A 17463-nucleotide genomic window follows, 5' to 3' on the forward strand; every position below is an offset into this window, starting at 1 on the left:
TATAATAATAAATGCCAAAGTTAGTTGTTACCTCTTCACAGTTAAACCATTGAAACACCGATCTTCATGAAATTTTGGTTATATTTTGTACTACGCTCCTCACGCGTTAATAGTACTATATGTTCTTCACGTACATGTGGGTAGTACTAAAAACGCATGAGGCGCCGCGGGGGAAAGCTAGTAAAATTATATGAAGAATGTAATAAGTCTCTACAAATCGTACTTGAAATGTACAGATACATATTAAAACTCTTCAGTGTCTACAGTTTTTATACTACGATCTTCTATGAAAGGACATTTCACCCAAAAATATTTTGGTTTTTCAAAATCTAAATAATCGGTAATGTTATTGAATATAATTTATTTACACCTTTATGTATCATTTTTTCACGTCATGTTTTGTTTTACGTTTAATGTTCTTAACCAAAAGACTCAATTCCGCGTCTTGCTTAGATTTTTTCGATTGAACATGTACTTCTTCGACTGGCGTATCGACTGGTCGTCTTCGTAGTTTCTCTTCTATAAGTTTTTCCATATTCTTTGTCTTTTTAAAATTAGGATTTGTAGGATCAATATTATAAAGATGTGAATTGTAAATTGCAGAAAACCTATTATCATTTAAATTAATTTCAAAATCTGGTAATGCTTGTTTTTGTTCTTGCTTTTGTTTTTTCATTTTTTCATTTAATATCTTTTTTCTCTTTGATTTCTTTGTGCTACTTTCTGCCTCTTGAATCTTTTTCAAACTAAAGTGAGCTTTATTGTCATCTTCATCGTCTAAAAGCAATTTCAATTCTGCTTTTCTCTTCTCTTCCTCTACACCATCTTCAGACTCATTACTCTTCTTGCTTAGCTTTTTGGCTTTTTTGAATTCAGGTTTATTAAATTCTTCAGCAAAATAAGGATCATTCAAATCAATGTCAGATGGAACTTCATCAGACGAACTATTTCCCACATCCAATTTGTTTTCGTGTTCTTCTTCTTGCTTAATTTTCAACTTTCTCTCCTTTTTCTTTTCTTTTCTCTTCTTCATCAACTTTTCAAATGGAGTCAAATCTTTGGCCTCTGAAAAAGGAAACACAAGTTTAATTTAAAATTGTAATATTTTCGTGGTTTTAATTAATATAGTTCGAATAAATTAAATTACCTTCATTTAATTTTTTCTTTACTAACTCCTCAGCTCTGTCTTTTATTCCTAATCCCCAAGTTATTTCAAGTTCCATATCTTTATTCTTTTTGTTCTCTTCTTTACTTTCTATCTCTTCCAATAATGACTTATATTTATGAATGGGATCTTCACTATCTTTGTCCAAAATGGTAGCACTGTCTTCATCATCAGGATTTTCATCTGGAATCAAAATAGTTTAGAACATTTGAATTTTGAGTTTAGAGCAGTTGGCAGCCATTTCACCATTTTAAACTTATAAATCAACAATGCAATGTCTGCTTTAGAAAAAACTGCTAGAAATGACAGATTTTTAAAACTGAACAGTTGAATTAAAAAAAGCCTACCTTCACTACTGGAGGCCAAGTAGTCTTTCAGATCAAGGTCATCAATTTTGCCATCTAAAGCGCTGCGGATCGCTTGAGTTCGATTAGGGTTTGTCGCATCCCATGTGAGCTCCACTTTGGCGTGTTGTAATGCTGTTGTTGTGAATAATCTGGGTTTGTATTTTGTAAGATCTGGCAATTTGGTACACACTTCTCTTGGTACCTTAAAGAAAGAAGGTTATTTTGAATACAACATTAAGTACACACTGCAAGATCCAGTTTTATACTATTTATTTAAAAATGGTTTAAAACATGACTTCATGGATCTACATTGTACCTAGTGTTTTACACATATAAGTGGTTACTTAAAGGTATAATGTAGATCTGTGGAAACTTAACTTTCTGATTAATTTATTCTGCAAATATAATATTATTTACCTGATCAAATTTGATATCATCGGGTATAAACCTCATATCGAGTTTGGTGGCGCTACTCTCATACTCCATGCCATCGCATTCACTATATAATTTGTCCGCTGTGGCGACACTGTCACATTCCACCACAGCATAAAAGTATTTCAGCCGGTTAAGTTGGTAGCGACGCAGTTTCTCCATGTGATATATTGAACCTATAATATATTTTTACAGTAAATTTTTATCAGAAATCCAACATTTAACTTAAAATTATTATTCTGATATTTTATAAATTACTAGTCTGAACAAATTGTAACTGATATACAAACTATTTGTTTAATTCAGAAAAGGGCAGGCAGGGCAGTTTGCGCAATTTAAGGTTTAGGTCCAGGAAACTCGTTTAGACAACTCTAAGGAAATAAATATACCTACAGTAGCTTCCCACTTCTTACATATTTGATATTAAAATGTACATATAATACAAAAAATACCCTCTTTTCCAAACTCTTTTTATTGACATTGTTCACAATTGATTTCTAGTAGCAAGAGATAATATTATTTTCAGAAATAACTTTCAAGAATAGTCACCTTCCTCGTGGCCCTCGTCTCCTGATTGTTCAATCTCATCAGGCTTCTCAGTCAGCTCAATGGGCCCCCTCACTTCCTCCTCCTGCATTCTTTTTAAACCATATTCTGAGGGGTAAATCTGAAAGAGTAAACTGTTTGGCATGAAGCAATGTAGAAATTTGTATTACTTTAGCTACCTGTTTAATTAAAATATTAGAAACCTTGGACAAATGACATAGGTAATTGCCCATTAGGCTAAATAATATTTACTTGACAAGATTGTATAGGTAAAACATAGACAGAGTTTAACTATTTTACTCACAGAAATCTTGTGTATAATTCCACCAGGAGGTATGAAAGAATTGAGAAGCACCATAAGATCCACAGCTTTAATGTTGTCCCAATCCATGTTGCAGATTGCTATCCTGTCAACAATTGCATTGAAAATTATCAAAGAAAGTCTTATAACAGAACTTTTTGCATTCTGTACTACCCAAACTACTATTCCTTACTTGTTCTAACAGATGTCCTTTTTATAGCTGTATTTTTTTTGTTTTCTCTAAACTAATGATACAATAAGTACTTGCCTTTTAGTAGAATCCTCTGTAGTGCCAGCATCTGCATCTAACTCACCCCACTCATGCTCCAACTCACCATCTTCTTCGTTATCTGTACTGTCTTCCTCTGATGATGAACTTCCAGAGACAAGCACTCCTACATAAAATAAACAACCTGATTTATAAAAAAGAATACTGGATTGTAAAATATTGACAAATGTGGCTGAAGGAAAAGCTGGTATGCATGTCACATACACTTAAAAAAACTATGAGGCCCACATTTGGAGCAGAGTTGTATGGTGTCATTTCATCTAAAAAAACAATAAAGCTTCAATTAAAAATTAAAATTAATATAGGAGAAAAGAATATTATTTATAGTTGGTGACACAGAATAAGTCTCAAGAATCAAGTCAGATTAAAATCTTAATAATATTAAAAAAGAGGTTTGTAACTTTGTTAATGACAAATTCTGCCCTGCTAAGCGCAAAAGCGGTATCTCAAAAAAAATCGTAAAATTGATTTTTATGCCATCGGATAGCTTTAAAAAATACGCATCTACTGGACTAAGCCATTTAGCACTATCTTGTTCAAAACGTATGAAAAAACCTTAAGAAAGATTTTTCTATCTCAGTTTTACCATATATCACTAAGGGTGTTAGAGGTATATTAATATTACGTAGGCAACCAGCCGCAAATTTAAATATCGCTAAAATTCTTAAATAAATACACAACTTTTGCTTAGCCGATAAGCGGTAAGTAGGATGAGTAAAATCAGTAATGAGTTACCGCTATAATGCTTAGTATTTTAATGCTTGCATAATACGCAAACTGTTTTGAATTAGTGAGATACGGTTGCAATAGCAAAATTAAATTAGCCCTTATGGTTTTACTGGATAAGATCGAATTTCTAATACATTTTACAGTGATTTATCCCTGCCCTTGGCAAATTCGTTCGCAAATTCGTGTCATAACTTGTTTGTTTTTGTTGTGAAGAGGTCATGATATTTGTGCAAAATTGAGAAAAAAACTGTAAATTAAGGTGCTTAATGGGGTCACTTCATACATTGACATTCAGGTAAGTCCTATTAAATATTATTTTAGCATTTTGTAACCATAATCATTGCAAAATTAGAAATTTTGTGTTAAACTTTCTTGCGGTTGGCGTGCGCGCCCTCGTACGCATTCGTACTTAGCAAAATTGACCTTGATCTACCAGAACATAAAGTAAATTATTTTTAATCATATTTTCCCAGCCATACGGTTATTGTTGTTCCGATGATAATAAGTTGATTTGCACTTTACATTACGTAAGTGCAATATTTTAATTTATTTCCCAAATATATAATTTGTATTATGTTTGTTAAAGATAACTAAACGTTTTTGATGAATAAAATAATTCAGTTATACTTATTAAATATTGTTACAGATAAACCATGTCGCAAAGAAATACGAAAATGATGATGCTTTTAGCACAAAAAAATAAGGCGTTGAGGGAAAAGTTTAAGGAATCCAAACAATTACAACGTAATATTAAAACGATCGATCCCGACTTTTTTCCTACTAGTGATTCAGATGATGATCCCGCATTTTCAAGATTCAACAGTGCTGATCAATTACTAGCTCCGATTCTTCCTTCCTCAAATGGTTTCGACTTTGAAGATTCACATTTTTTATCGGGTCCGTGTACATCAAACGTTGATTATTTCGCTATGCATCAGGATGATCAAAACACAGAAATCGGGAATAACAACAAATCCCCTAACTCGTTGATCACATTGACAACTGTGCCAATTATTGAACATAATGATTTAAGTGACATATCATCGCCAGGCTTTTGTTTTAATACACACAACATACACAATGTTTTTAATTGCGGTAATCCAGAACCTTTGATCACAGATACTATTGAAGATCAACAAAGATCCTGTATTTTTCAAGATGATACAGAAAAAATATTGATAACTGCTTCCGATAATACTATTTGCACTTCTGAATCTCTTAGGAATAATTCAAATGTGATAAGTGTTCAATACGAAAAATCTGTTGAGAATTCATCTCAAGGACACGAAGTGACACCAAATGATAATCTTAGGGACACCGAGAATCTGACACAAAACGAGATAGCTGATGGAAATACACATAATCTTACAACTTATACTAAGGCCGGTACAATTAGGAAAAGAAAAAAACACGACCAACCTCTCAAAGTCAGAAATGAAGTGAAAAAAAGTGAGATTAGAGAGAAACATAACGTTAAACCACCCTGTCCTGCTTCATGCAAAAAGCAGTGTATCCAAAATATATCGGAAGAGCAGCGAAAAATTATAAATGAGAGCTTCTGGAGTTTGAATGACAAAGAGAGGAAGGCTTATATGCTGCATCACACCTCAGCTAAATCTGTGAAACAAAGAACAGTAACAAGATTTGAATCAGAGGAGTACAGAAAAAAAGCTACAGTTATTCACTTAAGGACGTGCTCGGTACAAAGTATGGAGTATGTAAAACCTTCTTTTTGACAACTTTGGGCTACAAATCATCTAATGACAAACCTTTACATACGGCTTTGGCCAATTCTAACGACACGGTTGCACCACCAGTAGACAAAAGACTGGGAGCTACTCCTCACAATAAAATTGAATCTACTCCTATTAAGGAACATATAATGAGCTTTGAGCCGAGTATATCTCATTACAGGCGTGAACACGCTCCCAATCGCTTATACTTACCCAGTGATTTGACAATCAGTGCGATGCATAAAGACTTTTTAGAAAAAAATCTGTCTTGCAAAGTATCTTACGATAAATATCGAGAAGTAGTCGCAGAATTAAATATTTCTTTTGTAAAGCTTGGCCACGAAGAGTGTGAGGACTGTGAAGAGTTCCGTTTACACGATGATACACATACCAAAGAAAACCTTAAAGAAGACTGTCTAGGTTGCACGAAGTGGAAAAGTCATAACAAACGGGCATACATGTCCAGAGAGCAGTATAAATTAGACAGTGAGCTAAATGAAACTGATACTGTTGTATATTCTGCTGATTTACAAAAAGTTATCATGCTGCCCAGGATAGACATGTTCAAAACTGCTATTTTTACTCATAGGATAGTGGTTTACAACGAAAGTTTCGTGCCAACTGGTCAAGGCCGAAAAGATTTGAGTGTTTTTCCTGTACTATGGTATGAAGGGTTGTTTGGACGTTCCAAAGCCGAAATTATAAGTGCATACTATCAATTTTTTATTTTTCATCGGGATAAAAAAAATATCATACTATGGGTTGATAATTGTTCCTCCCAGAACAAAAACTGGACGTTTTTTTCTTTCTTAATCACTACATAGTATAAAACAAAGTCGCCCATTTTGTCTGTAGTCCCTTCGTATGCATAAAACTTTAAAACTACGCAACGGATTTTGATGCGGTTTTCACTAATAGAAAGAGTATTTTCTCCGACAGGTTTTTATATATAATTGAAATACATTGAAACTATATTAGCTGAGTTATAGCGATTTATGTCCAAGAAGTCAGAAAAAAAATCTAATTGAAGATTGCATTTGTGCGTGCGCCGCTTATACCGTTGGATACAAGTAAGAACAATGTATAGCAAAAACATTGGTCTTTATTAGTTCTACAAAAAAGTCCGCGAAGACATATATCCAGCTTTTTTATTTAAGTCACAAAAACTACTTTTCTGTATTAAAAAAACATTTAATTCGTTGGGTGATGTTTAACTGGTGATATAACCAATAATACATATATCCTTATCAAAATAAGTAAGTTCATCATCACGAGCATTTAATTTAGATTATTTTTGCAGTTTACAGTGTGTTATTTAGACATATAGTTTAGGAGATATCACGATATTAGTATTGCGGCACGGTACGGGCCGGCCGCGGCGGCGGGGGCAGCGTCCATATAAGACAAAAAAAAATCTGAAATCTGTACATTACTTAAATATTTTTTCCAAAAACTGATAGGGGGGGGGGCGATCAAAGAAGAGTCACAGAAACCAAAAAACATTTTAATATTTTAAACGCGGTTAAGAGAAAGAGAAGTTATTGTGAATTGAAAATTAGTATCCAATATGTGTTGGTGCGTTGACTGTATTTCTCGAAGTAGCGGGATACACGCAAACGAAGTTGCGCGGGTCAGCTAGTTTATATTATAAATTCTAAGGATATCAACGCCGACAAGATTGTCATCAAATATTTTGAATCCGGCCACACCTTTATGTCAGCTGATAGTTTCCATCATAGGGTAGAGCTGTCCATAAAACGCATGAAAAACAAAATTTATGATTTCGCAGATTTTTCTCAGGCAGTTAGCACTGCAGGAAAAAATGTAAAACTTAAAGAGATGAACATGCAAGACTTTTATGACTGGGATGATTATACCACACAATATGCACTGTCTCGAATTAAACCGCGTCCATATGTCAGCGAAATGGTTGAAGTTGAAGTTAAAAGAGGCAGTTTTGATATCACCTACAAAACAGGATTCGATCAAAATGCAATTACTGCTAGCATTATAGGAAAAAAAATTTTAAAAAGTCATGTCTTGCCTCCACCAAAAAAGAAAACTGCTCCGGAAGGAATTTCAAGAAACAAAAAAGAAAATATTTTGAAATCTTTTCAAAATATAATACCACAAAATAGAATGTCCTTTTGGAGAGAACTCCCTACTTTTGACTAATAAAATTCCTTCCAAAAACCGTTTGTTTTTAAATATTTTTTTATGTAATTTCAAATTTTAATAATAAAAAAACGTTATATATATACTTTAATTGTTTTTTTTTTCAAATAATACATATTTTATTCGATAGAAAATACATTCCTTTTTGTATACACACATGTTTGAGAAGAGCTAACGAAAAAGCGGTATCTCAATTTTAATTCTATAGTTTACTAAGCGGTGTAACCGTATCTCATGAATAAAGTACATTATTATACATTTTTGATAATTTAACTAATGTGATAACAAATACACCCTATATAATATATAAATAATATTTAACAAATAAAAAAAACTATACATAAAGTATATATATAACTATTTTTACATAACTTCAATTATCTCAAAACTCGCTTTCTTTGAGTTACCGCTTTTGCGCTTAGTTGGGCAGAATTAGCGGCTCAACTCTTAAAACGGGCCACCGCCAGAGAGGTTGGGGAGGGGGTGGGGAGGGTGGGGGAGGGTTTGTATGACCCCCCCCCAAGTATTTTTTTTTGCCGGAAGCCCCCCCTTTTTTTTATACGAATTTTTGAAAATCTTAAAAATTGCACTAAACAACGCAATATTTTCGGTTTGTCATTGTAAACTGTGTTAATTTAGTATTAAATAATTGCTTAAAAGTAAAAACAAAAATGACACTAACAATGAACAGAATGCAATCCGCCGTTTTGGTTATGTGCTACTGTCAACTTATCTACTGACTTGGAAAGTAGCTGTCGGTAAACGGACAGCAGGGGGTGCAGGGGGGCGCAGCCCCTCCGCACGGGGGTGTGGGCGCAATGAAAAGAAACAAATTAGTCACAAATCAAACTCGATTTGGTTAGGTTAGGTTAGGTTGGTGTAAACCACCAAAGCAGAGCGAGCGAAGCGAGCAGAGCGTTCAAACTGAGTAAAAAAGTATAATAGACAGTACGTATAGATTAGGTTAGGTTTAACTCACCTTCACCCCTTTCATCCCATCTGACTTTCCCCTCCCTTGCCCATCTGGCGGTTAATGACCTTTAGCACACTTTTTATATGAAAACTTTAAAAATTCGTAAAAAATAACTATAGGCTTCCGGCAAGGGGGGGTCACGGGAGGGGGGTGTTAACCCCTCCCCCATCCCCCTGCCCCCTCCGGCGGTGGCCCGTTTCAAGAGTTTAACCAAATTAGCTAACCTTCGGAAATATGAACTGATCACGCTCCTGCTCCGTTATTTAAATTAAACCACTACTCTGCCAAATTAGTATATCTCTAATCCAAACCTAGAGGTACATTATCTGCGGGTGTCAAAGGTTATGTATGTACTAGAGGCAAAGGTATGGCGAGCTGCTAGTGTTATTTATAGGATTTGAAACAAAAATTATAAATTATTGTGAAATGCAACAGAAAGCTGTAAAAATACATTAAGTAATTACCTTGTCCTCGTGCATAATCAATATCTAGATTTTGAAGTCGCTGTTTAATTTTGTAATCTAATTTTCCCCGAACCAGCTTATCATTTTCTGTTGATGGATGTGGTTTCTCGTCTTCGGGTTCCTCACTAGGAGGTCGCCTCACAAAACGGCCAAACGTTTCGACACTTTCGTCATTAATTTTCTGTACTTTCTCTGTTTCCTCAGTTTCGTCGTCGGTATTATCAGATTCCTCCAAGTCATAGTACTTTCTCAAATTTTCTACTGACGTTTCGTTTACAGGGCGTCCACGTTTATCAACGGCATATTTCACTTTAAAATTATCGCCACTAAACATAGACTGGAATCTTTTATCGATTTTTACTTTACGTTTATGCTTAGGAATCGGTTTATATCGAGGATCGTTGAGATATTTTGCAAATCGTGAGTCTTTAAGAATATCTCCCATTCTGGTTGCTGTATATTATTTTCTGTTTTGATGAGAGTCCACTACGTTGTTGATTATCTCACTAAATAAAGTAAAATTCGTAAAATAAACACATGAAATCCTAGGTACCTAACTTGGATAGGTTATGATCACAAATATTAATAAATAAGGTTATGATCTAGGAATGTGAAAAAAAAATCGATTATGGAAAAAATCGATTAAAAATCGATTTTTTTAAAGTAAAAATCGATTTTTATACTTGATTTTTTTTTCATTAATAATCGATTAAAAATCGATTTTTATAATCATCCAATAAATGCACCCCGAAATTATGTTTTTGTCTTCTGGCTTTGAGCCCGGAACGCGAACTGCCAAAGAATACTATCATAGCTCCATAATATTACATTAACGCCATCTGTGCATTCTTTCTGTGCTCTTAAAACAGTTTAGATGATTAATTTAATCAAACATTCTCTAGTTGGAATTAGTCAATGAACAGTATGTTACCGGTTGATATTTTATTCATTATTCGTTGCTGAAACTTCATTTTTCAAACTTGATTACATACAGGGTGACATTTAAACAACTGCATCCTTTTAAACATAGACTATACCCATGCTTCTGAGCCGTTTGAGCCTATTTTTATTTAAATTAAACATCATCATTTTCACATTTAAAAAACCCTCAAAAATACGTCACACGCTTTATTAAGACCAATACTACAAAAATAATTTTAAACTAAACATGTAAATAAATGTCTGAAAAATAAATTATTTTTCTAGTATCAAGATCAAGTAAAGTGCAGAGTTGTCGAGATCGCTCAGCTGAATGCATTGTGTCGTTGACCTCTGAATCTTACGCGTCGCTTTTCCGCCGGCCGGGGTGATATTACGTATTTAGGATCGTGGATTTTGATACTTTTATTTTTTTTTTCGTACTTTCTGAAATATGAACCGATATTTTTCTTTTTACGTTTTTAAATATCCTTTAGATAAGTACACTTAACAGTGCCGTGTGGTTCCCGGCAGTGCCGTGTGGTTCCCGGCACTATTACAAAAAAGAATAGGACCACTCCATCTCTTTCCCATGGATGTCGTAAAAGGCGACTAAGGGATAGGCTTATAAACTTAGGATTTCTCTTTTAGGCGATGGGCTAGCAACCTGTCACTATTTGAATCTCGGTTCTATCATTAAGCCAAATAGCTGAACGTGGCCATTCAGTCTTTTCAAGACTGTTGGCTCTGTCTACCCCGCAAGGGATATAGACGTGACCATATGTATGTATGTATGTATGTAACAGTTAAATTTATGCAGTTGAATTAAATGTCAGCCTGTATAAGAAGTTACTGATTTTGTTGTTTATTTTTAATGAATAAATCTATTGATATAATGTATATGGCGTTTATTTTGACATAAATTGAAAAATTTGGAAAAAATCTATCAATATAATAAAATCGATTATTTTCTTAAGAAAAATCGATTATTTGTTAATCGATTTTTCATACTTAAAAAATAAATCGATTATATAAAAATCGATTTTTTATCAGCAATGTCACATCCCTATTATGATCCGATATCACTTCTTTGGATTGGATACGCGACCCGCGTGCGTGTGGGTGACAAACGTAACAAATTAATGACATTGACAATTGAGTCTGTAAGACAAGGCCGAAGTACGAATATTAAAATTTTTCAGGAGAAACGTTTTAAGATTTTTATAGATTTATATTATGTTTTTCTGCCAACACTAATGTGAAATAATAATTTGTTTTTAGCAGAAATATACCTTATACAATATTGAATTTAACTACGGAATTTAAAAGAGTGGGTTATATATTTATTTATACTACATTTCACACTATTTCACACACCGTGTGGTTCCCGGCACCAATACATAAAAGAATAGGAATACTCCATCTCTTTCCCATGGATGTCGTAAAAGGCGTCTAAGGGATGGGCTTACAAACTTGGAATTCTTTTTTAGGCGATGGACTAACAACCTGTCACTATTTGAATTCGAAATTCATGAAAATGAAATTCTATTATTAAGCCAAATAGCTGTACGTGGCCATTTAGTCTTTTCAAGTTCTGTCTACCCCGCAAGCGATATAGACGTGACCATATGTATGTATATTTCATGAAATATTGATATATTAAGCATACAATTATGCCCTTTTCGCACCAACATTGTGCATTATTAAACAACTACTCGAACGACTTCGTTTCGTCAAATATGCACTCTCACAGTTTTATTTATTTATTTACTCCAATAATACAACGGTAGTAGTACACCTTTTAAAGTATTTGGCAAGGAATTCTTATACACTAAAATAAAATCTTGACAGTCTTCATTTCAAATAAAAAGAAAAAATAACAAATAAAATATGGGCAAGAAACATAGAAGTTACTTACAGAAACAAACAAGTTGAAGAAAATTCAACTTTCTCACAAAATAACAAAAAAATTCTTATAAACTTATTCCATCCATCCACATAAATATCACAATGATTTGCGTGAGCATGCGACAGAGAGGGGATTGCGCTTGCGATATGGTAGGCGTGGTCGAACATGCAAACAAACGTGGCTGACTTGCCCGCTGACCGCTGCAGTAATCGTCGATCCTTGACTGACCCCAGAGCGTGTTGGATAAGGTTCTGAAATATACACGTCAAATTTCACATACTGTTGACGATCACAGAAATAATCAGAAAATAGTTTAAGCGTTTAAGATTAGTTATAACAGGCATAAGTACACAAAATGTGACCATCTCGTTCAAAAATATTAAACAAAAAAGGTCATGTTTATGGCGATGCCGCAACTGACCAATGAGATTTTATCGCGCCAATATCATTCAAATTGTTCCTACAGGTAGAAATTAGTTTTTTAGGCACTTTATTTAACTTATTTTCGGAAATTTTAGCACTTTGGACACTCTTGTCTTACCGAAAGTGTGATATAACGTCTGCACAACGTTGTGTCCACTTGACATCAAATTCATCGTTGCCTCCCGTCACGGCATCGCAGTTGTCATCCGGAGAAGTTAAAACATAAAAAACGACAATGATGACAAAGAGATTGGTATTTAGCCTGGGCAAAGAATAGAGGAAAGTTTATTTTATGTAGACAGAGCCAACAGTTATAGAAAGACTAAAAGGCCTCGTCTAAAAGAAGATTCCCAACCCAAGTATATTAGCCTATACCTTAGTTACCTTTTACGACATCCACGGGAAAGAGATGGAGTGGTCCTATTCTAAAGTATCGGAAACTGCATGGCATTTTATTTTCGTTGGCGAATAATCCCTCAAAGTCGTTACGATACGCGCAATGATATCAACAAATACCGCCATATTCTCACAACGAGTTAGTTACTACCTCGTTGGTTGTCTAATATGTACCTAGATTGTTATGAAAATAGACGGTTTGTACAACGTTGTGAGAAACATGGACGTGCACGTTTCGTTGTGTTATGTATAAAACTCGCAACGACACATAAGGACAAATAAATAGTGGTCGTCGTTAAACCGTCACTATCAAAAATGTCATTTGGGCGCTGGTAGCAGCGCAAGTCTCTGAAACTATGTAATAATAGTGATGACGAAACTAGTATAATTAAACACGTTACTGGTAATATCAATAAAAAAAATTACCCATTTCCAGAAAAAGATAACCTTATTTATAAGAAGGTACTTTAAAAAAAGGTACCTTCAAAAAAGAAGTGGGAGAGGTACTTTGGTTACACAATAACACACTATTTACTTGGGCACAAGAACGATGTCACAAAACGAATAAAAAAGCCACAAAATACCGATACCTATTCGACAACGGTTAAATAACCTTTGGAAAGCCGTTTTCAGAACAAGGAATAGTTGACTACGCTCGTGTCTTACCGACGCAATCTAACCAAAGAATTAAAAGATTTCTGGTATTTATTTACCAGAAAATCAAATTGCAATTACTATAAAAACAGCAATGAATAGTATCGGGGAAGAATGTACAGAATTAAAGAAAAAGTACGACGATTGCTTCAATACTTGGTTTACTGAAAGATTTTTGAAGGGTGATCATGATGATTCAGTGTGTGCAGGAATTTTCAAAATCTATCAAGAATGCGTCAAGGTAATAGTTTATTTCTAATATAAATTACAATATTATTAACAGTTTTAATTCAAACTAGCAGTAATTACATGAAATTTATACAAAATTGTAATTGGCCCCATAAATGACTGTCTTTACTGACTGAATTTGGTTTTTAATAATTGAGTACAGTAAGTGTAAAGTTATTATTTAATTTTATTTTCAGAATGCTATGAAACAACAAAATATTGACTTCAAGGAAATTGACAAGGATATTCTTGGCACTGAAAATGAATACAAAGTTCCACCCGAAAGTTCGAGTTGACAGAAATTTAACCTCATATGTGCTCTCAATACTGCAACATGTTGGAATATTTTCAATGGAAATATGGAAAGCCATTTGAATAAATTAGAAAATAACGACAAAACAGATGTAGAGAGTATGTAGATAAATGAATTTTAGATCTTGTTTTGTCAGTAAGGCTTGTTCTAATAAATCTTAGAAATATTATTATAAGCTACTAATGATGGGAAAGACTTACCTGCATTTATTAATTAAATTATTATTTCTGTTATGTCAAAAACTCAGGAGATAAATTAGGGGACAAATGAAATATTAATCATATGTTAGTGTTAATATTAGTTGAATCCTGCAACACTTTTTCATTCTAGTATTATTGTCCTTACTACAACCATTGTTTTATCCTTTGGACAGAGTTTAGGAGAATTATTTAATATGTGATAACAATAATTATGATATCATGCGATATGGGATACAGGAAATATGTTAGCTGCAAATAGTACAAAGTTGTAAAAATATATGTGTCAGCATTCTATTAAGTTTTTCATTATAATTTTATATTTAAAAATTTTACTCATGGGAAATATTTTATTTCTTATATATTAAAACTAATAAATTTTCAAAAACACAATTGGATATGGTGTGAGAATTTATTTATGGAGTTATAAAATAATGAAGTAAAATAAATTATCTTTGGCTTGTGTCTCTTGGCCTGTAGACATAGCCTCTGCTTTTCATTTCACGGATTACTCCAGCAGGAAGCCTACCAGACACTGATATTGCATACACTCCTTTACAAAAACGACCTGTAAAGAGAGAGAATCAAATATTTTGTATAAAATCTTTGAAAAGCTTCAAATATGGGAATAGATGAAAACTTAATTAGATAAAACAATTGCTAGAAAAGTTGTATAACTGACTTAGAACAAAACATTTAGGAAAAAAAGAGATACATACTGATTCTCTGCCATTTGCATACCCAGCTGTCTTCAGGACTCATAACTGCAATCATACTAAAATAGAAAAATATGTTTATGAAATGGGATCAAACAAAATAACAAAGGTATGCACATTAATATTGTGGGCTCTAAACTAATTAATCGTAAATTTTCCACATCTAAATTTCTGTGTAACAGGGTGATGCAGTTTCACATTTTATGGTGGTCATGTACTTATGTATGACTTTAGAGTAATTAGTAGGCTTATGTGCCTATGTGATTTAATTGCTTACAGATGCTCAAACTTCACAATGATAGGTTTATGAAGCCCATTCTCTAATGATTTTTGTGTAACTTTAACATCTTCATTGGCGTCTCGGTCAAGTTTCTACTAGATATTTAAAGGTGTTCAAAGGTTAAAGCACATTTAAAACACATACAAAACCAATTCCAAAATCTTTAGATCTAGAATAAAAGGCTGTTCACTAAAATGCATATTTATTTTAGTGAACAGCAGACTTACCCGTCAAAATTATTACTTGTACAGTCATACACATTATCTTTATTATTTTTCATACGTAGAAACTCATCACAGTTGTCACATCCATCATATTCAAATTGGTCAAAAGTCTGAAATTGTAAATGTTGATAGATTAGATATTAGGGTTCAGTTGTTTGTACATGTACTATTCGTATAGGTACGTATAGTATTATTTTTAAGAATACATTGAAAAATAGAACAATAACATGCAAAAAATGTAAAGGTTCCATATGCGACCTGTATTTTCTGTTACAGTAAATACCTAAGCATTAATACTTTAACATCTACACGCGAAGAATGTCAATGTCTTTTTATTTTAAAGAAATACCTAAGCAGTTTCATATTAGTCAAATAGAATTGCTTTGATTCAAATGAGGGTCGTGGTTTACCTTTATCAATGAACACACCAAACATGCTCGTAATCCTCTAAGATCTTTTGGTACCGTGTCGAGGGACATTATTGCTTGGAATAGTAATAATATTTTTATTGGCTACAAAATAAATGATTGCTTGAAAATCTGTAATTTACTTGTATTGAATGAAAAATAATTGTGAAGTGGTTGTATTGTAGGTAGGTAGTGTATATTCTTCGTCTTGTGCGTGTTGTTTACTGTTTTGGTAGTTTCAAAAAGTTGACAATGACAACTGTCATTTTATAGTTACACTTGATGACGTATATGTATTTTCTTTTTTCTTCTTCATAGAAACTGATATAGTAGCATTATGTGAACGGGTCAGTGCGCCAAAGTTAAGACTCACACGTGCTAACTAGGCATAGTACACTCGAGACTGCGTAAGTAAACTTACATATGCGTATTAATTGCATGATACACTATAACACGTAAAAACTTTGCGTGCTTTCCACAGCTCCATTTGCACATCTATCCATTTATATTATTTATGGTGCCTAGATAAAAAGAAAATAACAGTATTTTGAGGTCAGGGACGTACATAAGTTTAAAAAAAATAGAGCTTTTGGCGGTAAAACGCCAACGAGGTATTTATAATGATATTTGAAACATTCGAAAATATAAAATGTGGATGAAGCGAAGGAAGTATGCAGAGATCGTGGCAAGTAGAAACATGTAGTCTCTGCCTACTCCTCCGGGAAAAAGGCGTGATTATATGTATGTATTGAAACATTTTCTCTCTCTCTCTCTCATCTCTGCGTATTCCCGGTTGCACCCTTCACAGAAGTGTTTTGGGGTCCGGGGTCAACCTTCAGACTTTTCTCTCTCAACTTGGTCCAGTTTTCGGTGTCCTCGGATTTCAGGCCATAGGCTTGTCCAGCCATAATCTCTTCGGCCTGCCCTTTCTACCTAGGTTTGGCGGAGGGGGCATGGTCAGGCATAATCTGTTCTCCAAGTAGTCTGCCGGTTTTTGCAAGACGTGAACGCACCAGCGTAGGTAGCGGTCTTTTGTCTGCTATGTCACGGACATGCAAGCTGCCACGGATATGAGAGTTCCTCACGTGGTCCTTACGTGACATGCAGGTTTTGTTTGTACCGCTCCAACACTGGCCTCCAATACGTCTCACTGCCATAGAACAGGACAGGCCTAATGATGGATTTAAAGACCTTTTGGGGCATTTTAGGGTTACAGACGACACCTGCCAACTCAGGCCGTCGGTCGTCGTAATCGATGTCCTTAGTAGCATCGAGTACAGATTTAAAGTAGGTATTTAAAGTGGTCGAACGCATTGAACCAGGTTATCGCCTATGCGTAAAGGTGGGGGATCTTCATCATAGGCTATTTACTCCATCTTAGCCAAGAGATTCACCTCCAAGCGTTTGCCCGTCGCATCAGTATCTCACTGTCCGAATCCGCCAGCGTGATATCACCAATATACATGACTAGCCACGGGGACTGCTCCCGAGTGCCACTTTCGACACCTCATCCAATATCCACACTGAGCATAAGTGAATTGAGGACTGACCCTTGATGAACTCCGACTGAGCCGGGTTTGGCCAACAGCGGTCCAGACTAAAGAACCTGAGTCGCGATACATGTCGCAAATTACATGAATATAG

The 17463-nt window shown here is 34.3% G+C and overlaps 3 protein-coding genes across 3 annotated transcripts; 1 reads left to right on the forward strand and 2 right to left on the reverse strand.

Annotated features, from left to right (window-relative positions):
* Positions 1-344: 344 nt before the first annotated feature.
* LOC106132120 (ESF1 homolog) lies at positions 345-9751 on the reverse strand. Its single transcript, XM_013331448.1, has 8 exons — positions 9155-9751; positions 3060-3186; positions 2795-2897; positions 2494-2611; positions 1930-2120; positions 1513-1714; positions 1148-1348; positions 345-1065 (listed from the first exon to the last, which is right to left on the reverse strand). The coding sequence occupies exons 1-8, from the start codon at positions 9597-9599 to the stop codon at positions 380-382; spliced, it is 2073 nt and encodes a 690-aa protein (XP_013186902.1). The 5' UTR covers positions 9600-9751; the 3' UTR covers positions 345-379.
* A 3443-nt stretch (positions 9752-13194) lies between these two features.
* LOC106132067 (TP53-regulated inhibitor of apoptosis 1-like) lies at positions 13195-14489 on the forward strand. The gene is made up of 2 exons (XM_013331381.2): positions 13195-13695; positions 13880-14489. Exons 1-2 carry the CDS (start codon positions 13549-13551, stop codon positions 13976-13978), a joined length of 246 nt encoding a protein of 81 aa, XP_013186835.1. The 5' UTR covers positions 13195-13548; the 3' UTR covers positions 13979-14489.
* A 96-nt stretch (positions 14490-14585) lies between these two features.
* Positions 14586-16047, reverse strand: LOC106132066 (transcription elongation factor SPT4). The gene is made up of 4 exons (XM_013331379.2): positions 15823-16047; positions 15416-15522; positions 14912-14967; positions 14586-14760 (listed from the first exon to the last, which is right to left on the reverse strand). The coding sequence occupies exons 1-4, from the start codon at positions 15889-15891 to the stop codon at positions 14642-14644; spliced, it is 351 nt and encodes a 116-aa protein (XP_013186833.1). The 5' UTR covers positions 15892-16047; the 3' UTR covers positions 14586-14641.
* Between the last annotated feature and the right edge of the window lie 1416 nt (positions 16048-17463).

Source organism: Amyelois transitella, chromosome 13 (genome assembly GCF_032362555.1).
Source record: "Amyelois transitella isolate CPQ chromosome 13, ilAmyTran1.1, whole genome shotgun sequence".
Taxonomy (NCBI): Eukaryota; Metazoa; Arthropoda; class Insecta; order Lepidoptera; family Pyralidae; genus Amyelois; species Amyelois transitella.

Excerpts from the sequence above, each read along its gene's own strand:
- LOC106132066 (XM_013331379.2), bottom strand. The coding sequence starts at position 15,891 with ATGTCCCTCGACACGGTACCAAAAGATCTTAGAGGATTACGAGCATGT. Across the intron at positions 15,523-15,822 it reads TGGTGTGTTCATTGATAAAG|ACTTTTGACCAATTTGAATA; the intron begins GTAAACCACGAC and ends TTACAATTTCAG. Across the intron at positions 14,761-14,911 it reads ATGCAAATGGCAGAGAATCA|GTCGTTTTTGTAAAGGAGTG; the intron begins GTATGTATCTCT and ends CTCTCTTTACAG.
- LOC106132120 (XM_013331448.1), bottom strand. The coding sequence starts at position 9,599 with ATGGGAGATATTCTTAAAGACTCACGATTTGCAAAATATCTCAACGAT. Across the intron at positions 2,612-2,794 it reads GAATTATACACAAGATTTCT|ATTTACCCCTCAGAATATGG; the intron begins GTGAGTAAAATA and ends TTACTCTTTCAG. Across the intron at positions 2,121-2,493 it reads AGACGAGGGCCACGAGGAAG|GTTCAATATATCACATGGAG; the intron begins GTGACTATTCTT and ends AATATATTATAG.
- LOC106132067 (XM_013331381.2), top strand. The coding sequence starts at position 13,549 with ATGAATAGTATCGGGGAAGAATGTACAGAATTAAAGAAAAAGTACGAC. Across the intron at positions 13,696-13,879 it reads TCTATCAAGAATGCGTCAAG|AATGCTATGAAACAACAAAA; the intron begins GTAATAGTTTAT and ends TTTTATTTTCAG.